This window comes from Echeneis naucrates, chromosome 18, assembly GCF_900963305.1.
Source record: "Echeneis naucrates chromosome 18, fEcheNa1.1, whole genome shotgun sequence".
NCBI lineage: Eukaryota > Metazoa > Chordata > Actinopteri > Carangiformes > Echeneidae > Echeneis > Echeneis naucrates.
Window position 1 is genome coordinate 2588638 of NC_042528.1, and position 24052 is coordinate 2612689.

The window sequence follows — 24052 nt, forward strand, 5'->3', positions numbered from 1 at the left end:
ATCACACACCCAGCGCAGGCCGGACCCACTGCACTGGAAATGTCCTGCTGGAGACCGCAAGCTAAGATTGGGGAAACAAACAATGTCAGCTGGCTAATTTACACAGTAAAACATCAACTGAGTTTTAAATACTGAAGATGCTGTTCTTACGTGAAGGTTTCAGCATTACTTGCTGGTTCAGGGCTGACTGCAGTCCACATACGTGAAGGCTGTTTTTAAGGGAAATTTCCTGGTTACTATATCATACAAATTCAAAATCACCAATGACAGAATTTTTTTTTTTCACCTCTTCATCTTCACAAGATGTGCAGCTTCTCAGTTCACCTATTAAGACAAAGTATCAAATACAGTCATAACATTATATCAAGGTCTGATAAATATTACAAAGACGGCAAAAAAAAAAAAAAAAAAAAAAAAAGCTATGTGTGCCTTTTACCTGATGTTCTTATAAATGTCAAAAGATCACATTAAAAACAGTTCTAGTAAGTTGATGACTTGATGAATGATTCATCTGACAACGGTTAAATAGGCATATTCTTAACGAGTTGCAACATTTACTTTAACAGTAATCATAATTAGTCATGAAATTCTTTCAGTTGTATATTGGTAGTATATTATTTTTCAATCCCTTCTATGCAATATTCTATCCATAAAGAGGAGGCATACTTTTTGCAATTCTATGGCATCTTTGAGTTAACATCATGTGTTATTTTAGTATCTGGAGGGTTAGGGTCCTCTCTTTTGGTAATCAAAATATGGCCAACTTCCTAACTTTTTTTTCTCTCTCTCTCTCTAAGAGCAAGAATTAAGATATGAGCGGGAGAGACTACGTCTAAGTCTAAAGCTAATAGTTGATCGCGGGAAAAACTACAACTCCCGGGAAAATGACGTCACTTCCGATCATCCCAGGTCATGTGGCGAGGGGTGACACACAAGAAAACCTTGTGATAAATCATGTTGACAAAGACATGGTGTAGATTTCACCACCTGAAGTGCTGTAAACAGGAATTACATGGATTACAATAGTTGTTTGTTGTTTGTGCTTTTTTTTGGAAACCGATCGGCGTGAAGAAACAGCGATCCGAGACACACTGAAGGCCTGCTGTTAAAGTGTCACTCCTCTGGTTTAAAATAAATAAATAAATAAATAATTATTGCTCTATCTTATTTGGTTGCAATCCTACCAGCATTTAAAAATAAACACGAACAGGCATCGCGGGCACTCCCGCCGGTCTTACAGGGTTAAATTCCTACAATGTTTTTCCTCAGATTAAGTGTACACATGATTTACAGGTTGCACCAGAGCTGAATCATGCTGGATGATTAAATCTCTGTAACAGGGTTTGTGAGAAGAATTCAACTGGAATATTTGCTTTTATGGTCGTCTGAGAGGACACAATTAACTTGAATTAATTATTTGAACTTAAGTCCTGAAGAGTCTAGCAGGGACCACAATGGTTTCTACTCATTATTTTACAACTGCATTTTCTATTAAAGTAGAAAACTCACATTCAATTTCAGTAGGTACAGTGTTGTTTTGCCTGGAGTTAGTTTTGTTGTGCCATTTGCCTTTACATATCAAATAAAAAAAATGTTTCACATACTCAGGCTTGGTATTCCTTTTCCAGCACAACTTCATTTTTATGAGCCTATAATTATTTTTTCACTTTAACCTATTTTATTGACACACGGGGCCCAAAAATACACAAATCATCCCACTTGAAATAAATACACTATTTATATTTCATCGGCAGATTCGACCGCTTGTAAATGATAAAAAATTACGACTATATAGATACATACATACATAAAATACATAAAAAGAAATAACATCTGAATGTTATGTTCGGATCAATATTTTTTTATTATCATATAAATTAAAAGGATCGTATTTCTGGTTTTATGTGCTCGATCAAAGTCAAATTAAAACTGGAATCTGCACTTCCGGGTGAAATGGACGGAAGCCTTCGAGGTCAGCAGCCGCCAACCTTTTTTTTTTTTTTAAGCGCGACGGGGCATTTTAAAGTTAAAAACTTTTCAGAGACCGATATAAGAAAAAACTAAGTGCATAAAAACACAACTCACCATCACTGTGAGTGATGAAAGCTGACCAAAGTGTCTCCGTGTGCCGGATGTGATGACGCAGAATCCCCTGTTAGCCAAAACTCCGCTAACTCCGCTAACTCCGTATTTCAGGTGGCACTCCTGATAAAAGTCCGTCTTTTTCTCTGAAGTCTTCATTTTCTCTCTCCTCGTTTGGCCTTTTTCTGCTTTTCCAAAGAAACTCTAAAAATAAAAATACGTGCTTTTTCTTAAACTCATGTTTGCTAGCTCGTGGCTTCATTTCGGATGGACTGTATCACGTGACCGAGGTGAGCGTCTAGTCACGTGTCCTCGTGCACAGGTGAATACGAAATTAGCACGCTCCAATAAAGATCAAAGTTTCCGGAGCGCGCCACCTGTTGGTGAAATGTGGGCATTGCAGAGAAAAGGAAGCTTAATAATAACAATAATAATAATAATAATAATATCATTTAATTATTTAATATAACTGGCCGGATTAAAAACCTTGTTTCCCACTTACATTGGAAACTGTAATTAGATGTTATATTTTAACATAGTGTAGTATATTAGTAGTATATATAGTATATTTTAACATAATTTCACCACAAGCAACATTAGTGCAGTAAAGAATCTGAATATTATTGATGATTAATAACTGAACCTAAAGCAAAGCAGGAGGATGATTTTAGGAGACTGTTTTCTAACTTTAACGTTTTGAAAATCTCTTCTTTTCCTTTCAGCACACTGAGGCTGATTATAAAAGGCGTTTTAAGTCCAGCGTTGGAGGAGCTGCTGGCTCAGATGAACCATTAACACCTGCGACATTCTTACAGTTGGACCTCAGTGATTTAAAAAACTGTAGGTGACACAGATGTGACATCAACAAACAGGAGTACCCATCTGATCTTTATTTATTCCTTGGTATTCATCAGGTGGCTGCTGAGAATAGTGATCATTTCTATTCAAAGAATTCTGCTCATTTCTGTATATTTGAACTTCATTAGCATCACTGAAAATAAAACCTTTAATCCACATTGTCATAATTAATGTCTCAAGTTTCCTTTTTTTATTGGACATTTTGTGCACACAAAGCCCATAAAAGCAGTCTCAAATGTGAAAATTAAATTCAAATGTGCTTTTCCTAAAGTCTCCCATACTTTTAAAACACCAGATTCTGGTATTCTGCTCCGGAACATGTTCGTAGATCTCCACAAATAACTAATTTCTCTCAGCCGGGTCAGAGTGACCACCAAAACACTCACCCCCTCCCTCCTGTTATACACGTTAACTTAGCAAGTGATACAAATGCAACAGTATTTAAAGCAAACTAAAGAATATCATAAGTAAATCCTAAAATCAAAAGCAGATGTCATAATAATTGCTAACTAGATATGAAATAAATCACTCCACGTCGTCTCATTTCAAATATACACATCAAGATCGCCTGCGTTCTTTTGTTTCTCACTCCATCTTGTGTGACCACCTCGTGCTCATCTCTCGCTTTCATTTTCATCTGGAACAAAAGATTGAAACATCATAAATCATCATGAAACATCATTTGAAAATGATGTCTTGCTGCTGAAATATGGTGTCATTTATCTGACGTTGTCATGAATGTCCTGAATGTAACAAAATGGTCAAATCAGCATGTTCTCAATGTGTTGAACTACAGTTATAGTTTCTCTCTTATCATTTTCATGCTTCTCTGTCTCGATGTCAAAGGCGGTCAGACCGCTGATGGTGAATCCGAGGTAGAAGGAAACATCGCGTGGCACCCAGAGTTTGTCACGGCTGTTGGCCTTCACTCTGACCTTCGTGTCTCCTACGGTTGCAACAATGCTGTAGTTCCGTATGACTCCCCGAAATCTGACGAGACTTTGCTGGACCAGCAGATGTCTGAAAATCCTTTCCTTAATCATTACATCGATTTCGTCCTCCAGAATGTCTTCTATGCGTGTCGGAATAATGCTGTCCTCAGTGCCGCCTTTTCCGAGGTACAACAAGGGATACAGGTACCTCGACCTGTAGTAGGCCGCATATTCATGCTCATAGGAGTCGTCCAAGTTCTGGATCAGGTCTATTATGCTGCCTGCTGGCCACGCTCTGAAAAAGGCAGCAATGTGAGCCTCAGGGGGGTCTGCGTCTGTCACTGGACGGCCGTTACCAGCACCATCACTCAGTTTCTTTTTGATTTCCTTTACTAGATCAGGCAGAGGAAGTCCAGTGTATTTGTAGTGGCATGAAAACACATCTTTCCTGATGTACGGTTTATCCATTTTTTGGATGCCAGGCCTCGAGTACGTCAGAAAAGCATTGAAAAAGTCGCTTCTCCTCTCCACGTCGTCTCTGAGGCTCTGTATTACTTCGTCAAACTCGCAGAGTTGGCTGTCTCCGAGCAAAGTCAGGACGGAGGACATGGACACTTCCTTTGTCAGAACTCTTTTCCAGGTTGGATTCTGATCGACAAGAACGTCATACACAATATTGCAAACCTGCAGGTAACCATACTGACCTCTGGTGTTAAAGAAATGCCAGATGGTCATGCCTTCTCCTTCCATCTCCTGCCCATGTTCACTTTTAGCCAGTTCTTCTTCATCTTTGAAAGCTTCAATGGCCTTTACTGCGAGTTTCAGAATCTCTTCTGGTCGGGCAGTAGACCCGATACTCCTCAAATGGTTCTTGTAGACTTGGCCCAGTGTATCTGCAACAAACGATCTCTGAGGAGATCTTTCTTTTGCCACTTTTGCCCATTTTTCTGCCTCTTTGTAGTTTTTTAGCTCGAGATAATAAACGCGAGCGAGTGCTTGTGGAAAATATGCATTTTTCTCAAAATTTTCTGATGCCACCTTTAGCACTGATGCACTCTGTGAGCTGTTGTGAGTTCGGCCTCTTTCTAACTCGTACTCCTCCATGCTCTGAATATCGAGAATAAGTCTAGAAAACCTTTCTCTGTCCTTTGGTTCGATATTGTCATTAACAGTCTCCTCTCTTTTAATTTCTCTTTTAGTTAGCATGTCTTTGACAAAGCCATGCAGACTCGAAGGAACATCACCTCTGCAAAAAGAGTTCAGAAAGTTAATTGCCGTGTCACTTCTGGTTGCTCCAGCCCTGCTCATCAGTTCGATGCAAGTCTCTGCTATCATGGAGTGAGCCATGCGGACTCTTCTTTCAGATCTCTCATCTTGTTGGAAGACGACAAAGAGATGATTGAAGGGTTGCATGCTGCCCTCCAGAGAAACATCTGCACGAATGAATCTGTCCTTTTTGAGGAAGTCCTGACACTGAGACTCCAGGAGATATGAACCTGGTACATAAGCATTCAGCAGCGCCAGAAAGCCAGCAAGCTGAGTCTTCTGAGTTTTCTGTGCTCTCTTTGCTCTTTGTTCCGAAGGGAAATCTGTACACGCCTGTCTGATGTAGTCTGGAGAGAAATTAGTCTGCAGGATGTTAAAGCCATGGAACTGTTGGTGTTGATGGCTGTACTCTCTGCTGAGCTCTTCCTTTTTCTCATCAAACTTTTCTCTCTCTGTGTCAGAGAGTTCTCTTCTTAAGTTCACATGTTCACTGTTTTGAACTTCCTCTTTCCTCACACAGCTGAGTAAGATTGCCACTGGCACACGGGCGATTACGTTCTGCTCAGCTAACGCCGCCATAATGCTGTCTTGTAGATCTTCCAAGTTGCTGTCATCATTCAGTAACAGCAGCACAGCGCTGTACTGCCTTCGTCTTCCTGCTGTGAAAAGGCGAACCACGTCGTTTGCAACATTTGTGACATCTCCAGCTGAATCTGTCAAAATGGCACACCTGAACTTTTTCCTCAAGTCCCACAGCACCTGCATGGCCAGAGTGGTTCCTCCACATCCCGGCTGGTGGAACAGTTTAACCGTGGAGACTTCACGCCGCTTTTTCTTTTCCTGAATTTGCTTAACAAGTTTGTCGTATCCGTCTCGCTTAATAAGAGGCGTGCCGAGTCCTTTTGACTCGGCCTGTTCACTGATGTGAAAGTTCAGCCATACAGGCGGGGCTCCTCGGTAAAATCTCTCCTCTGTCTGCCGTAAAAACTCTGGAGCAAACGTCTGCCCTTCAAAAAGATTTGCACGGAGAACATTCAAATTTGAGGCTGAATCTCTGACTTCATTGCCTCCGTAACTTCCTTGACGTCGAAGAGAGGACTGGACAGATCCATTTGCCATCTTGGACCTTCAGTTTCCTGTAAGAAAAAGATTTATATACACAACAGTAAAAAATAAATAACCCATCTGACATCTTTTATTTGATGTTTTTCTACATGTCAGTGAGTCATCAGTAATGAAGGGTGTGTTTTATGAGAGCTGTCATTGACACACAACATCAAGGTTGTCACTGTACAGCATAATTTATCCACTTTTTCATTCATTGTGTGTCTGTGTGAAGCTGGAAGTCCAAATGAGCTCATGAGAGGAAGGGGAAGTGAAAGTAAAAGGATGACATAGCAGGCAGTCAGAGGGACAGTTTCCTTTAAGAGCCACAGATTTTTCAGTATCGTTTCTCAGCTACTGCTTTTTTTTTTTTTTTTTTTTTTTTTTTTTGCTGTCGAGGGGAAGCACCTCGAACAACGCTCCAGAGAAGGATTATAACTCCAACCGGGAGTGAAACTACAACTCAGCTGCTTTCTTTGACTGAAAAAAAATAAACAAAAACTGGCTGGTAACACCAGATTTTTATGGTGTGACGACAGTGAACCAGGGACAGCACTCCTCCATGTAAGGGCACGCCTCATCAACACATCACAACAAACAAAACAGTCAGAGCTGTTCACACTGTCCAAAGTAAACAGATGATTATTGTTTCATTCAGTTACTCTGAGTCTTTATCTTATTTTTCTGTGGATCTAATTTCCTGACAGCACTCCTTTCACTCAATACATCCCTTTTTTCGGTGTGTATGTCATTATGGGAGTGTTTTTCAATTCAAATGAGTTTTTCACTGCCAAATTTTACTATCACTGCCGAGATCTTTTGGCTCAACAGCTCCAACGACAGCAGATATATTCCACAGAACACAGCATATTAACTCTGAATGAAATCTGAAGCTTCATACAGTGATAAGAATAAATAAAAATAACAAATCCTTACCTCTGATGATGCACAGCTCTCTGAAGGATTGGTAACTTGTCTGTCCTCTGCTGGATATTTGTGACTGGCAACTTAACTGTATGCAGGAAGATGGTTGGACTTTTATCACTGGAAGCACAAGCCACACCCCCAGGTGGGTGGATGACATCATCAGACACCTTCTACTGTGGACTGGATGTGAAGACAAATATTCATCAGTATATGTATTTATATATAGTTAAAGTTTTGACTGAGGCTGCTCGAATGTTATCTTCGAAGATACTGTTGCCAAGTGCTTGCTCATCGGGGGATCTGTTGGGTCTCTTTAAATAAATTTATAAAGAGTTTGGTCTAGACCTGCTCTATATGTAAAGTGCCTTGATGTAACTTTGTTATGATTTGGCGCCATACAAATAAATCAGATTTGATTTGATTTGATTTGATAACATCATCAGCTCATCAGCTCATCAATCCCTCTACATGATGCAACACAGCAACGTAAACTCTCCATGAAACGGAATAAAGGTCAACATCTGGGAGCAAACCAAAGCTTGTTTCTCTGATAACTGGTTCCAGATGTGTCAATAAATCCTTCATCTAATTAAAATATCAGCCAAGATTTGAAAAAGAGAATAATAATTAAAAAACAGGTTTTAAAACAGCTTGGAAAAAATAATCAGTTTAGTCATTTTTTAGTTCTAATTTCTTCATAAAATATGTAAGAAATCTAATTATGAAACATTTTCATGTGGAAATTAATAAAATTGCTAAATCAGGTGGAGATACTAGAAGCAGTTTAGTTTCTGGTTTAGTGTAGCAGTTTTGTTTGGTAGTATTGACATTTTTCCAAATGGCATGTTTTTGTTTTCTCCATGGGTAAAATATTCCCGTAAAAGGGCGAGGTAATTACAGCTGGTGAACTAAATATTCAGTGACGCTTTCAGTGATAAAATCCCTCCTTTGCTCTCAGTCTGAGTAAGTTCTTTCTTAAGCATATTTTTCAGGTTCTGCCAGAGATTAATTCACCTTGCGGGTAAACTGAGATTGACACATTGAGTCATGTGTTATGATTGAATCTCTGCAACAGGATTTGTGGAAAGAGTTTCGTTGGAATACCGGCCTTTTATGGTCTTGCTCGAGGGGGTAAAAGCACAAATATCACTTTCGTTTCCAGGATGAACATCATATTATGGATTTATATTTATCATACTTGACTTAAAACAAGTATCTGTCAAGAGGCACACCTTAAAATTACACAGTGACTCAGTGAACATTAATCGAGATAAGTTAATAAGTCACATTTTCTTACCAGAGTCAGTACTTATGTACATTTACGTGCATCTCAACAAACTACACACTGACTGAGTGTTTACTTTTTAATTCTGATGATTACAAGTTAAAGCTAATGGAAAAAAGAAACTATTGGAGACTCACGGTGTCACACTCTCATCAGGTCATTAACTCAAAACACCTGCAGAGTGTTCCTGAGTCTGCACGTTAAATATATTTATTGGTAAAGTGACGCTGACAGCTATTTTGAACAATCCAGTGTTTATCTACACTCGTTACCTTTTCTTTTGCCAGAAATGTTTGCACCAAGTATGATATATGCAGCATTAAAGGGTTCATTGAAGCTTCAGACATGATCAGATACTGCAGTCAGGCCTTGAGATGTTCAGGCGACTCCCCCAGATGCAGCTGTGGTTTTCTGCTGATAGCGCCGGTGGCAGAGCTGATAAATGTTTCCGAATGAAACATCAACGTAGAAAAACATCTTCTCCCTTTTCTTGGGACTTGAAGAAAAGTGAGGTATAAACTATTTATAGTTCTCTCAAAGTGTATAAAAACTATCCTCAGGGGTTATAAATCTTTCCATCTCCTTGAGCTCAAGCTCCAATAAACAACTGATAACAATTTTCTCCAAATACTTTGCTATCATTTGAGTCCACTTTAAATAAACTACAAATAACATTTTCCTCAATTAAAAAAAAGACAACCTCAGGGAACACAGAATAGGTTAGCAAATATATTTTAATATATAATATTTATATTCATTTTAGCACAATGACAAAATGGCATAATTTCAGTTCAGTCTCTTTTAAATCATGACAAAAAGCCACACCTTTTTATATTTTTTTTAATAATACCTCATATCATATTTTGTTGCAGTCATTGCAAAATAAATCCTGAAGTACTTCTTGCCCCATTGAGAGGGAAACCTTAGCAAAAGTTTCTAACAGCATTGAGCCCATGGCGTCCAACAGGGTTAGATGGTGAAATGTGTGTGAGAATGGACTGATGGAAGTGGAGACGCTCCTCGTTGTGTTGTTGAACGCAACATCACAGCTTTCCAAACCACGTCAGTTCCTCGGCCAGGAATGGACTGGACTGAACTCGACTGTGAGAACCAACCTCATCCTTCACTTGCTACACCGTTTGAGAAGTAACAATAATAAAAAAGAAGACAGGCGGAATACGAGAGAAAACGTCCCGCTGACTGACTCTCACTGCAGCGAATTGAGCGTTGAATTTTTTAAAAATTAATTCAAATCTTCACATTTGACAACATCCCTCCAACTTGTTTTCAACACAACCGTCAAAAGTCCATTTAGCAGCTGAAAATGAAGATCTCCCATTCAGATAGCAGGAATAGATTTAGGGAAAATCTTGTTGTGAGATCTGTTTGTTAACTGCACCAACAAAGAATTAGATTTTTCAAGTCCTGTCCGCTAACCTGTGCAAAAACCTCCAAACCTGCACCTCCTTTCGTGCTCAGCCAAATCGTTAGATGTCCTAAACAACTTAAAGGCCACCACGGGAATGTCTTCAGCTTAAATTTAAATCTTCAACCACAGCGAGCTAGGATTAGCACTGAAAACACAACACTTCAAAACAGCCTCTATTGTCCACTACTGCAAAAACAAAAAAACGCACACGCGCACTTCAGAAAACGTCTGATGGAGCCGCGGCACTTTAATCCGACCATCTGAAGGCAAGATTGTTCACTACAAACATCAGGAGAAATCGCTAAAAGTCAAGCAGGTCATGATTTCAAGTCAACACACCCCAGCAGTTGGTAGCTAAATGAAATTGGCACTTTGACGTACAATGTCGAAGCTTTTGTGCACAAAATGTAAACTGTATCTGCCAAAAGGATCATTTTTCTGATAAATATAAGTTGTCGGGGTTAAGAAGCTTTTTCACAATATTTATTAACTCGCAAATAAAAGCTCACACAGTATCAGACACAACTGACCAGACATTCAGCATTCCTCCTATTTTCACACCTCACAAAGGCCGGCCACATTCAACGCGACGCTATCTAGCTGCTAACCTGCGACGTTCCCCACAAATAATGGAGATGTTTCCCAAACTACGAATCTACAGCAGCTACTCCCCGAAACAACTCTTCCCACTGCTCTAACCGGCGCAGATTATCTGTCACTCTATCGCTCCATCCGTGTCCCGTTTAACCTTTCACTAAGAAAAACAGCTAATGTAACTGACGGCGCCTCAAGCAGAGGTGAACCGTCCTATTAGGCAAACCAGGCGTTCAGCTGGAGCCCCAGGCCCCATAAAAGGCCCTTTGGGGCCCCCCAAAACGCTGTTCGCCTGGAGCCCCCAAATGGCCTCAAGTGTTCAATATTAAATAGATAAACTGAAAGCATAATGAACTCACCAAACTCAATGCTGTTATGTTTTTGATAAGTTGATATTATTTTTCACCTCCAACGTCTCTGAAGATGATAAGTGTAAATTTAGCCGGTTAGCTCATGGCGGCTAGGACAAAAACAACGCTGAAGTTATGCTGAATAAAACTACATTTCAAATAAAAAGGGCTTACTAGCGATGCTAGTTTGCTTTAAAGGAGAATTAGCTGACTTTGGCTGGCTTGGCCGTGTTAAGCTAAATAAATGCTGCAGTCCTTAAACCCCAATTGATCAAATTATAAACTGTCAAACTGACATCAAATTACAAAATAATACTAAACTATTCACTCATGACACAGTTTTTAATGATTGTCTATGTATTTAATGTTGAGCACTTGGGATTGCCAGACAAAACTCGACTGACTGTTTATTGTTTGAATGGTTCTTGTCAGTTGCCAGATATTCATACAAAAACAACTTGTTGAGATTAAAACGTGATGAAACTTCACGGTTCAGTTTGCTCCATCAACATTTCTCAAACCTTGCCAAATAAGTTTTTTAATCTTTCCTGTTTTCAATGAAAAGTGGAAGTGACAAATGTCGAGTGTGAAGAAAAATGGCAGATTGTGAGTCTGTGACCGTCTTTTATCTTTTGTCATGATTTGGAAACTCTCTGAATAAAATCATTTTACAAGCAGTGAGCACAACACATCTGATCAAATACAACACAGTAAAACATAATATGTTACATATCAGTAAATACAATGAAATGAATATTTTTTTTGTTGTAAAATAAATCACCCAAAGCAGAAACAGCAAAAACATAAATGAAGAGAACAACATGAATTATAAAAATGTTGATGCGTGGCCTGCTAAACATTAGATAAGCACAACGTTCATCCCCTTGATTTGTTTCCAGTTAGTAAAAACAAAATCAGGATATGTAAAAACAACAATATATAGGCATTAAATAAATTAATCCATTTCAAAACAAACACAGTGATATATATTCAAAATACATATTTACAACCTAATAAAATGGAAACACAAAACCACAGTCTCATCTTTAACGGGGGAGTGAATGAGATCTAATTAACTGTTCACCTCCTCATTTCTTCATCTTTAGCCATGTATTGGTTATTAATCTGGTATTCATCATTAAAACATCTGTATTTTAGTTGGTTTATGATTTGCAGCATTCACTAAGTTGATATGTACTTGGCAAGTGGAAATCCAAATTCTGACATCATTTCTGACTGATATGTGGATATATTATGTGCCGATGGCTACGGAGGAAAACACCAAGTGAAGCCAAACATATAATCGAAGGTCGCAGCGACACTGATAGGCGTTGATTTAAGAGGAGGATGAGGAAACGGTGAACTGATGTTTAAGAAAAGCTAAATAAAAGATTGTAATCGGTGCAGCACAGCCATATTTTGACGGCGACAGAAATTTTAAACATTCCAGTGAAAAACCTGAATTAGACATTTGAACTTGAGCCCCAAGCCGGAGCGTCCGCAGCCTGCTTTTCTTTAGTTTTGTTTATGTATTTATTTACTTATTTAATGTTTACAGATATTTCATGGACAATCCTAGTGTCAAACTACCGACAAAAACTACCACACAACTGCTAACATGAGAAATTCTGGGGAAGAGGGAGGGGCGGAAAAACCAAATAAAACAAAAAAAAAAAAAACAAAACCAAAATTCTGGTCACAAACATCGAAAGTCACAAGTTGATAATCAAAAAGCACTTCAAATAAAAACAAGAAAACTCAGCCCAGCTCCTCCCTTTTCTGAAAATTTGTGCAAAATGAAAACATGCTAAAATGTGGGGAGGGGAGGGCCTTAAAAAAAAAAAAAAAAAAAAAGAAGAAGAAGCTTACTTTTGGTTTGTACAACCACCAAAGCTCTTACTGAGTAACAAGCCGACATTATTGGATTTTATCTCTGGGATAGACTGTTACCCGCAGGTCATAGCAGTGAGTACAACCGCCGCCCAGTTTGAGTTCAACAGGAAGGCAGCTACCGCTTCACTGAGGGTCCGGCCTAACGAGGGATAGTCTGGACGCTGAGGGGAAAAATCCACCCAGAAATACTCCGTCACCGTCACGTCATCATCAATATGACGCAAATACCAGATCTGGTACGACAAAATGTTGGAGATGTTTGTTTTTTTAATCCTGATTAAGTAGATGTTGTGGGAGAGTAAAACCAAACTGGTAAATGTTAACTCCAGAATTTATCCTCAGGGGACCGTGAATAAATCCATCAGAATTCACAGTGTGACCACGTTAAAGTATTTTAAGGTGGACTATTCCTTTCACAACAACATAAAAAGCTCACCAGATGTTTTATTAAAAGAAACACATCAACTGTTTGCTAACTATTGAACCCTTCTAGAAATAATCAGGCATTAAAAGATTATTTGATGTTTTTGTTATATTAAGACTTGGCTTGAGAAAAAAAAAAAAAAAAAAAAAAGAGTAAAAGTTGTACAGTATAGTTGGTCTAACAAGTTGAACAACGAGCAGTTATGTCCTTTTCTGAATCACTTCCTCATTTCTTCTGAGCACATCCGTCATACAATTTCAACACAACAGCGTCAGGATTGTGTCAAACACCCTGACTTTATAGATTTAGTGGGAGGTTTATGTTACAGTGCAGTTTTTGTTTGTTTTTTTTTTTTTTCCTACAGACGTAAATGCATAGGATACAAATCAGTCCAGCACGACAATATACGGCGAGCAATACAAAAGAAAAAGAAAAAACGGATCACAGAAACTGTGACTGAAGCAGAAGTCTTCATCGTTGGCACCGGGGGTGATGAGGGAATGGTGGAGGGGGGGTATAAATGATTAGTCCTACACTGATAGATTTTTTCTTTTTTGTTCGACCCTACAGCTTAGACGACGACAGACATTCTTCACACACCGACACCGAAGTCCTTAGCCCAAATTATCCAAGTGAAAGCAACAACGCTCTCTTTAGAAGTGCGAGCCGCTCTAAGATGAACTCGGCACACAGTCGCTCACAGTTGTCACAAAAGAAAATTTTGGGGTGAAACACAAAGTCTGCTAAGGCTTCTTCGCGGGGAAAAAAGAGACACAGTGTTCAAAAGAGCAGTTATTATAGTTTAGTTTCAACAGTCTTGCTAGCTATTGTGTTGGTGCATGGCAGGAATGGCATAGTCAGCAGATTATGAGCTGTTTGCATTATAGATCCATCACAACCTGCTGTATTTACACTGATTTATTTTATTTTTAATTCATCAACCTAACTTTGATCTGCACGTTTTTCCACTTTAACTTCAGAGGCTTTACTTTGTCTTCCATCCGACGTGAGGCCACACACACACAAGTCAGTTATTACAAAGAAAACGGCAACTAACAGGCGAACAAATGTTTCAACACGACACGTTCACGCTGCAAATATAACATCTGATTATACTCAAAAATAGACGTCTGCATTTTCAAGGTAGTCCAAAGTACTTTACGTGCTGGCTTGGTGTTAATTTGAATTTAATTAGACTACACTGAATGTGGGACACACACTGCAGGTCAATATATTATTCAGTTAGATTTTCTTGCAATATATTATTTGCATATTTACATCTCTAACCGGCTCGTACAGCAGACCTTCACGCCATCTGGTCCTGTTGGTGTAAAGAGTGATGTCTGCTATATCTTTTCTATCTTAATATTTTCCTTTATATAGCTCTTGCTGTGACAAAAGTGTACATCAAATATCAGATTTTCCTATGAAAAAAAAAATCAACTCTGAATATCTCCCTACAATATTAACTTATTTTATAACGTGATATAATTATGTGTGTATTTATTTACTATCTCTCTGAGAGTGCCACTCTGTATGACATTTCTTCTTTTCCAGTAATCACCCCAAAGAGCTGCTAGCTGAAGCTTCATATTTCAGAAAATGTACGATCACAACGCTCACTTCAATCTTCTCATCTATGTCACAGCAAGAAAGCAAAATTTCCCAAAACGTCAATCAACGCCTCTCACATTTACAAACACTAAAACGAGCACGGTCGTGGAAATGAACCAGTCATTTAAGAGAATTAAATCAGTTTTACTGGCTAGTTGAGATTAGTAGTTTTGTTTTGGTCACATGAACTATTTATTTATATTTTTTCTTTTTAGTTTCATTTCGTCTGCAGGTAGTATTCTTTTTCTTGCTTTCTGAGATTTAACCCCCCCCCAAAATAAAACAAACTAAATAAAGAACTGCTAAATTAGTTAGCCTTGATCATGTATCACTGTATATTGAAGAAGTACCAGTCAGTTTACTTGTCAACTTCCTGGCATTTGCAGAATTTCTGGGTGAATAAAGCTTTACTATTTTATTTAGCTGCTAAGTTTTGAAGAGGGGTGTGTAGTTGTGTAGTTTGTAATTTAAATGCTGTATTCTGCCTTGACTGGCTGATGCACAAACACACACAGACGGTTGCATAAACACAGCATCACAGATTGAACAGTGTTTACAGGTTACACTCATCGTGAACTGACCCACTCAGACTTTGGCTCGCTCGCTCTCTCTCTCTCTCTCTCTCACACACACACACACACACACACACTGTCGGTCCGTCTCCTTCTCCTTCTTTTGCCTTTTCCCGTCTCTCCTCAACTTGGGAAGAAGCTGTATCGCTACAATCTGATTGGTTGGCTTTGCAGGTGGCTGCCTGTGTGACTTTTGGCCATGGGAAGTGTGTGTGTGTGTCTGTGTGTGTGTGTGTGTGTGTGTGTGTGTGTGTGGTGGGTGGTGAAGCGGGGGAAGAGATGGGTTTGGTCAGAAATGGTCGGTTGGTTGATTAGAGTGCCAGGAGTGAAGAAATCGGGTCAGGTCTGGGGTCACGACCTCACACTTTTTTAGGGGGCGGGGCCAACTTGATGATCTCATCTTCAGATGGCTGGCGGATGATATCTTTACATTGTTAAAGAAAAAGAAAGACAGAACTTTATGAAAAAGGGTTTTAAGGCTACAGCAGTTTTGGTTGAAACAGTCAAACTCTAAATATCTGAGATTCAACATTAAATCCAGTCCTTCATATTGAACTCATGCTGAATACTATTTACACCCAAATTAAAAGCGAAATCAAACATCCTGTTTGGCCACTCACCTTTGTATTTCTTGGCTGATGGGATGCGTGTGAGCTTGGTGTCGATCTCGTCGTCCTCGGAGATCTTGAGCACGGTGGTGCGGTACTCGATCACCCTCGTCAGCAGGTCCGGTCGCCGCGAGATCTCAAAGATGTGCTCGATGTATGAGAGGTTATCTGCACGGGAGGCAGTTATTAGGAGGAGGAGGAGGAGGGGGGGGGTCTGCTCAGTGAAAAGGCCTGACGCCTAACGGAGGTGTCAGCCATTTTGTGTCGTTCGCGCCTCACCCTGAGCCAGCTTGTCGTTCTTCTCCAGGTAGCTGAACCACTCTTTGGAGGAGGTGATGTTGTTGCTCTGGTCCTCGGGGATGTCCTCCTTGCAGGCCGACTTCAGCTGCTCCAAGTCCTCGTTGGTGATGTTTTCAGACAGGTCGCTGAGCAGAGAGCTGTACTCCGCCATGGTCTGCTCGGATCAGAGACGGGAGAGAAGGAGAAACGGGTGAGTTGGACAGAGGATGTTATCGAGGGAGGCAGCAGAAACTAAAGAGGAGGAGAGGAAAAAAAAAAAACAAGACAAAGCAGCAGTTTAAAATATCCCGATGTTGTGAAATTCTTTGGTGTTCAAAGTGGCCCACCTACTTCCCAGACTCCACAATGGAAAAGAGTTAGGAAATCTTAGCTAATGACAAAAGCATACTGTCAGAGTGGGACGACAACGCACAAAGACACTGAGAACACAACAAGTCAGTCTCCCTCTCTTTGCATGACGACGATGTCGCACTTGAATCCTGAAAAAGGGGGGCAGGTGTTGACAATCAGATGAAAATTTATCTTAAAAAATTCTCAGTGATGACACTGGAAATATTCAGGTGATGCTTACACAGTTTCCTTTTTGTGAATAAAATAAAAAGACTGAAAACAGCAACGAATCGATTGACCAAATATAGTCATTTACTATCGCATCTGCGTTTTTGCTAAAGAGAATGGAGCATTTTAAATAACAGCATCAACTGCAAAATATACATAAACATTGTTTATTTTTGATTCAGCCCACACAAGCTTTCTTCTGCAGCTGTAAATACTCATACACATTCATGCACAGCTGAAAATCGTCCCTGCCAAATGCACCATACTACACTTCATTACTTCCTACAGATGAGAAGGGGAAAAAATGGAAACTCCTGCAGCTCTCTGTCTCCCTCTAGTGGACTTTCCAAAGAACATCAGGTTTTTGTTCTTTTGTTTTTTTGTGCTAAAAACGCAGACACATTTTGCTCTGATAATTTCAGAGAGGCGTTCACATGTGAAGAATCTTCCACATTTGAATTGTGACAACATGAGTGCTGCACCGATCCGACCAGCCAGGATGGTACGAGGCAGCAAAACAGCCTCATCAATAACACAATCGAGCATTAAATCTTATTTCATGGAGGGAAGTATCCAGATTTTAAAAATCAAAACCAGACATTTGAAATACTTTTTAATAAGCGGTGTCTTTTACATTTCAAATCTTAATGATAAGCATCTGTATATGTTAATTATCATGAGTAACACATATCCACGTATAATGTATACACATTTATTCAGTGTGCAGTTATCTGCTCTGTTATTCAGTTCAATGCCGTTGAAGGAAAACATGCTGTGCTTATTTTAACTTCTGTAAAGAGGCAGTTCAGGGTTTGGTCTGAAACGGGATCAGCGGTTGAAGGACTCAGGATGAAAGCACGCAGCGGTCGCAGCTCAGGCCAGCGTTCAGGAATAAGTGGTTTAGGTTATCTTCACAAAAGCCGAGGTATTTATTGTGTGTGTGTGTGTGTGTGTGTTGGAATGTGAGTTGTTGTTCAGGAGCAGGCAGCCGGTGTGAAAACAGAAAGAGTGATTCAGACATGTGAGGCCTTCTCCTCCGTTCAGCTGCGTCAGTTTGGAGGAAGCAGAGAAAGTGAATCAAGAGGCGGCGCAGGACTGTTCAGTCTGTGGACTCAGCGTCTCGGATTACTGCTCATGTCCCGGTTATTAACATATTTGGGTCAAGCTATTCATATCTTCCTCTTATCCAGCTGATTGAAAAATATCCACACAAATAAACGCGAAGCTGATTTTACACAACTCGCACAGCCAAATGTTTTTTCAGAAAAACCTGCGCTGAGTCTTTGGTTCTAAGTTTGGAATATCTGATTTCACAGAAAACAGCTGATAATTCATTTTACACACATTGAACTTAAGTTATATGCCCCAACGTCGAACTTGAATCAAATATGAAAGAACATATTTTAATATTCCAGATAAAATCAGCCTAAATGTTTAGATCACTTATTGATGACTCGGATGTCAGAAATTGTGGAGGGTAAATGTTTTGCCGTCAGACGGGGTCAGGAACTCTGGCTAAATTAATATTTCTATTCAGGATTAACTTCTGTGATGTATATTTTCCTCCGTGTGTTGTGTTGTGAGGTCTGCAGACGGAGGACTGAAGGAATTTGAGGATAAAAGTTGACGGTTTCAGCCTCACAGCCAATTAAACGGCGGCCTCGGGGCTTCCAAGGACGTGTTTATCCCAACTTTTTATTCCCAACCCTTTGGTGGCTTTAATGAGGCAGCAGTTTGGCAATGTGGACGTGATTAAGGTTACTTAAGAACAGCTGCCTTTTATCTTTTTCTGTGTCACCCCCCCCCCCCCCTCCTTCGTCTAAACCTTCCTAGTCTCTGGCATCCATGCCGCTCGGTGCAGTGCATCATGGGCACTGGCACGAAGCTCCGTCTGCCCCTGATCCTCACAGTCTCATCGCAGATAAACACGCCATACAGAAAGCCCAGCAGAGCTCTGTGGGGAGGTGCTGTGACCTATATAGCAGAGCCAGTGTTTCCTGTGACAACCAGCAGGGCCCCCCCCCCCCTTCCATTTACTGCAGACCATTACACTCTCAAACGGCGGCTACACTTATTAAAGCATGAGCATTTTATTGTGCTGCGAATTTATCTTTGCCTAATCGTCCTCAGCTTGCTCACAGGCACACATGGGTGGGACGTGACGCGCTGCAGCCGAGCAGCCCTTCACATATTATCGTAACCTTTCTTCACGTATGATGGGAAAGAAAGAAAAATTTGTTTTTAAATCAGCTTTTTTTTAAAAATAAAGGCAGTTTTTTTTTTTTTTCCATTTACCAGACGAAGTCTCTAAATCAGCATGTGACAGATAGTGACAGTGTAGTAAGCTCAGATTTGTTTGTCTATTCTCTAATGGCTAATGGTGCCATTTGGTTTGGAAGGTCCCAACCACGATTTCAGCCTCAGGGCAAGAGCACAACGATGACTGAGCAATTTTACTTTGTTTAAGAGAGAGTGTGTGTCTGTGTGAGAGAGAGAGTTGGTTTAGTTTTAAATGTGTCATCTCTCCTTATATCAGAGCAACTTGTTCAATCAACACAAAGCGCTGTGTGGGAGAGAGCAAGGATATGCACCTTACTCCACTGAATACAAAGATCTGAATACTGCGTGTGTGTGTGTGTGTGTGTGTGCAAAACTGCAAAATTGTGAATTTGCATGCATATGTTTGCACGTATTCACTGCTTGTGCTCAAGCGAATGTGTGTCTGTACACTTTGAACTCATGAGCTTGTGAATTGTTTCTGTGACGGAGGGAAGCTGGAAGAATGACTGTGTGTGTGTGTGTGTGTGTGTGTGTGTGTGTGTGTGTGTGTGTGTGTGTGTGTGTGTGTGTGTGTGTGTGTGTGTGTGTGTGTGTCTGACCCTCCTCTCTCGACCCAGGTCGCCCTGCCTGCTCTCTGTTTTGCACCACAATGGACTGGTGCTGCTTTTGTGTACTTTTAGAGGAAAGGGGGGGGGAGACAACAACAATGGACAGAGTAGCTACATTTAGCGCCCCCCCCCCGCCACCTTTAACTCTTTCTTAACCATCAAATATGTTTCTATCAAAATACACAATCAGGAGCATCCTTCATGTAATCAGCTGAGTATCATATTTCACTGCATTTAAGAAAACTCCTTCCTCCTACTGAACCATTTTATCGATAATCAATATTTTCTTTTTTTACCATAATAAACTTTTCAAAAACATTTGAAATTCTTTTACAGTGATTTATGAGATCAAATATACTTTTGCTGTCAGTTTACATTAGAGACAAAATAAGACAATAAATTAAAACCATCAGACGCTCTGACAAAATCCTTCAGTGATCAAGCTTATATTTTATCCGTTTATCCGTTTGTATTGTATGCCATCTGAAATAGTGTTGTCATGCTGTCTGTGAAATCCGCTCTATCTGCCCCCTCCCCTAAAAGCCCCCCCCGCCCCACCAGTCTCTCAGGGACGAGCCTGACACTGCTTCCATACATAGAGACCCACTGTGCTTCACATTCTCATGAACACAAACATGCTTTTGTCTGCCCGCTCCTCTGTCTCTGCTGCCTGTGTGTGTGTGTCTTTAACGGAGACAGACAGAGAAAAAGAGCTGTCAGAGTTGTGGAATCGTGATTACAAAGTATTATTCAGGACTGAACTGGCATCTGAACAGTAAAAGTTAAGAGCAGCGTGAAACTAAAAACACACAGGGGAGAGACTCAGGCTTCTGTTTTCATTTATCTACATGTTATTTGTGTAAATAAGCCCAAAAACATTCATCCTGCTGCCGATTATATTTTGACAAGCTTTCAAAATAAATTTGTGATCAGCCTGAAAGGGGAAGATCTGCAGATTTACTGAAGAGCTCAGTAAAACTTTTCCTACACAAGTATCAATGTAGAACCAGCTAGTCTGGTAAAAAAAAAAGAAAAAGTGCGGTTTTTAGAGTGAGTTAAAGGTCATCCAGTTCCTTGTGTTTAAAACAGTCATCGGGTTAGTGTTAGGGATGTGTCGTGTTCAATCACAAATCTGAGGAATCAGCGCGGCACTCAGCCAAAGTTTTTCCAGTAGAGAAGGACATGAATGTCTTCAGACTCCATTACAACCTCCGAGCTTTTCTGTAGATTTCATGGTGTCTGAAGACCCTCCGTGACTAAACTGTCACCCCCCCACACCTCCACCACCACGGTCAGCTTTGTGCGCTCGGCCTCGGTCCATCCAGAGACTCCTCGTTTTTATTTTTTTATGAGTGCATCAGCAGCAACCATACATCCGCCTGATTTATAGACATCATCCATCCATGTCGCCCATCAGGAACTACAACGCGGCCCAGGGGGGACGAACGTGCACAAATAAATGTCAGGTACAGATGAGGGTGGAGGTGACACCGTCTGCAGAGCACTCAGCCTCCTCCTCCACCGCTATCTTTCAATTTTCAGCTGTAATCATCCTCACACACACACACACACACACACACACCCCACAACCACCAAAACTCCATTCACCCTACACACCAATGACGTCGCCATGGAAACCAGACCTGGCTTTGCCTTTAGGCTGGGAGACTGTTACCTAGCGACAGCGCAGAAACCGTCCCCTCACCTCACCCCCTCCCCTTTCAGAGTAAAAGCCCCCACCAGGATGATTGACAGACCAATTAAAAAAAAAAAAAAAAAGACAGGCCTTTTGAATCGATTCGAAAAAAGTCATGTGTCGAGAATTTGTTTTCCCAAACTTATTATTGTTGAAAGGTTGTTATTTTATTTAATTTTTTTCGCAAATCTGATACAACACACAAAAGAGTGTAACAGAACGCCACACGACACACAAGCACATACTTGTGAGTACAAAGAGACGGTAAGAGGTTGCTGATCTCTTCAATGCAACATCGTGACAGTCATATGATCAATAGAAGAGCTCGCTCACTCTCATTCTCCTTTCTCTTTTTTTTTTTAATCAACGACACACAAAACAGAAACATTCTCTCTCACTCCTTCAAACACACAAGACATAAAGAAACACAACGGTGGCCAACTGTGCTGGACTTCAGCGTGGAGAAAAGCCTTTAGATTTTTACCATGGCAACAAAACCACCGGGGTAGCAGCTCAAAAAATCTCTGACAGAGATCTGGAAAGAGGAATAGACTCTGTAACACTGTTGTCTATACAATACATCCAGACGTTGTGTGTCTGCTTTTCCTTTTGCAAAGCCCTGCTTCCTTATTCCCCTCTTTAATTTATTCTTCTCCTCCTCCGTTCCTCCTTCCCTTCACATATTGTTCTTTTGTCTTTATTGCTGTTTTCCTTCATACGTCTTTAGTGACTGGACACACACACACACACACACACACACCAGTGTAAAATTTTAGCTCTTCTCTAGTGTGCCAGCTTTATACATCAAATGTTTCAGGGTGTCTGAAGTTAGCAAACAAATAAATAAATAAAAGTCCTACAAGGAAAAAAAAAAAAAAAATAATAATAATAAGGTTCCTCTTTGCATCTGATGCAATAAAACAAACCTGACAAAGTGGCATCAAACTGTAAATTTACGGTGATATTAAACACCTTCCTCTCCTAATTTTTTATTTATTTTTCCTGTATATTACATTTGGCAAGGCGGTGTGTGCACAAGCAGTTAGTCTCTGTCTCCTTCATTAAATTTCTCATGTACCCTGACCTTTCCTCTCTTTCCACCCCCCCAACCTCTTGGTTACGTTTCTCTCTTTTACTCAGATGGACTGAGAGGCGATGGAGAGTGGGAGTCCCGCCCACTCTCCATCTTCAAACTCACCACGACTTCACTAAAAAAATAAAAAAAATAAATAAAACAAAACTGTGTTTGGCTCTCCATGTGTGGCTAAAACCAACATACCTCTCATTTCCAAAAATAAATTAATTATTTAAATATTATATAATTACCTGACGCAATTTAAAAATGAAATACCGCCGTTTGAGTTGATCTTGATCTCATTTCACTGATTCCTCTCGATCTAAATCAGTTTTTTTTCTGTTATTCCTTCTCGGTGCACTAAACCTTTCCCTCTCTCTGACAATATATCTCCAGTCTTGCAGGACTTGCAGTAGGTAAGAGATCAGAGAGTGGGAGGCAGATGAGCTGAATAAAAAAAAATAAATAAATAAAATCTACCACTCAGGTCAGATGTCTCTCCAACTCAACCACAGATATAATTCTGCATCTTTAAGCGTAAAAGCTAATTGCCTTTTTCTTTCAAGCGTTTCACTCCAACCCACATTCGCCCTCTTTTGTTTTTGCTTTTCCACATAAATGTCCTCGCTCATTATGAAATCTGCTGTAAAACAACAATATGAGATAAATAGTGATGCTGAAATCATTTTGAATGAGACTCGGTGGAAATCTGGTTCTGGTGTGAGGTTTAGTTAAAATTTATGTACATATTTCTCCCTCGTCCTTCTGTTTCTGTTGGCTTTGTGCCGAACGCAGCAGAATTGTATTTATCAGGATGACTACATGCATAAGTAATGACTAATGCAGAGGAGATAACACAGATTAACAGAAAATATGTTGCATCTTACAGCCACCTTTAATGGTGTAGAAGAAGAAACAATCCAGACTATAACAAAGAAAAATATGCATCTTCAAATTCTGGATTATCAAGTATGCTTCATCTCTTCTTCAGTTTATTAGGCAGATTTTTTGGTCAAGAAGTTGTGACGATTATACAAAAACTATTTTAGCCACGAAGCATTCGCAGTGTCTCTTTGTTCAAACCTCATATAGACTTTTAATTTTTTTTTTTGGTCCAGGTTTTGGCCTCTAAGTCGTCCTTGCTACTAAATGTAACGTTAAATTCCCAAGCAAGATCTGTGTACATTAATTTGGTTCATTAACAACCATGTATGAATGTCAGACTTCTCCTGGAGGCTGTCTCATAAGCAAACAAAGGACATTTTCAATAATCTAACAGGGAACTTATTCACACATTTCTTTCAACAGGAAGTAAAATAAGTTTGTTCCTGTTCATCGTTATCACGGTGGCACAACCTGAAACGTCCGAACTACGACTCCCCCGCCTTCAGACTGAGGTCAGCCAGAGGCCGATCGGTGCTGAAGTCTCCCTGCAGGTTCCCTGTCCGACAGCAAACAGCAACAACTGAGGAGGAGGAAACACTGTCCAGTCACTGCAGCCCCCCCCCCCCCAGTCAGCGTTGTCCACAGCGGCGTCCTGCTGGGCTACAGACTGATACCATACCGTCAGCTTCCAGCTGAGCTGGCTGAGGGAACT

The 24052-nt window shown here is 40.2% G+C and overlaps 2 protein-coding genes across 3 annotated transcripts in view; both read right to left on the reverse strand.

Annotated features, from left to right (window-relative positions):
* Positions 1 to 2987: 2987 nt before the first annotated feature.
* LOC115058872 (sterile alpha motif domain-containing protein 9-like) lies at positions 2988 to 7239 on the reverse strand. Its single transcript, XM_029526422.1, has 2 exons — positions 7179 to 7239; positions 2988 to 6274 (listed from the first exon to the last, which is right to left on the reverse strand). Exon 2 carries the CDS (start codon positions 6255 to 6257, stop codon positions 3702 to 3704), a length of 2556 nt encoding a protein of 851 aa, XP_029382282.1. The 5' UTR covers positions 6258 to 6274; positions 7179 to 7239; the 3' UTR covers positions 2988 to 3701.
* Positions 7240 to 13460: 6221 nt separating this feature from the next.
* pea15 (proliferation and apoptosis adaptor protein 15) overlaps positions 13461 to 24052 on the reverse strand; it is a 28654-nt gene continuing 18062 nt past the window's right edge. Inside the window, exons 2-4 of one of the 2 annotated variants that reach the window (XM_029526445.1) lie at positions 16218 to 16392; positions 15951 to 16106; positions 13461 to 15754 (exon numbers count right to left, since the gene is read on the reverse strand). In XM_029526445.1, the coding sequence (XP_029382305.1) occupies positions 15690 to 15754; positions 15951 to 16106; positions 16218 to 16389 (393 nt within the window). In that variant the 5' untranslated portion in view covers positions 16390 to 16392 and the 3' untranslated portion in view covers positions 13461 to 15689. Of the gene's footprint in view, positions 15755 to 15950; positions 16107 to 16217; positions 16393 to 24052 lie in introns of those variants that run through there. The other variant, XM_029526446.1, reaches the window with a different exon arrangement.

Excerpts from the sequence above, each read along its gene's own strand:
- LOC115058872 (XM_029526422.1), bottom strand. The coding sequence starts at position 6,257 with ATGGCAAATGGATCTGTCCAGTCCTCTCTTCGACGTCAAGGAAGTTAC.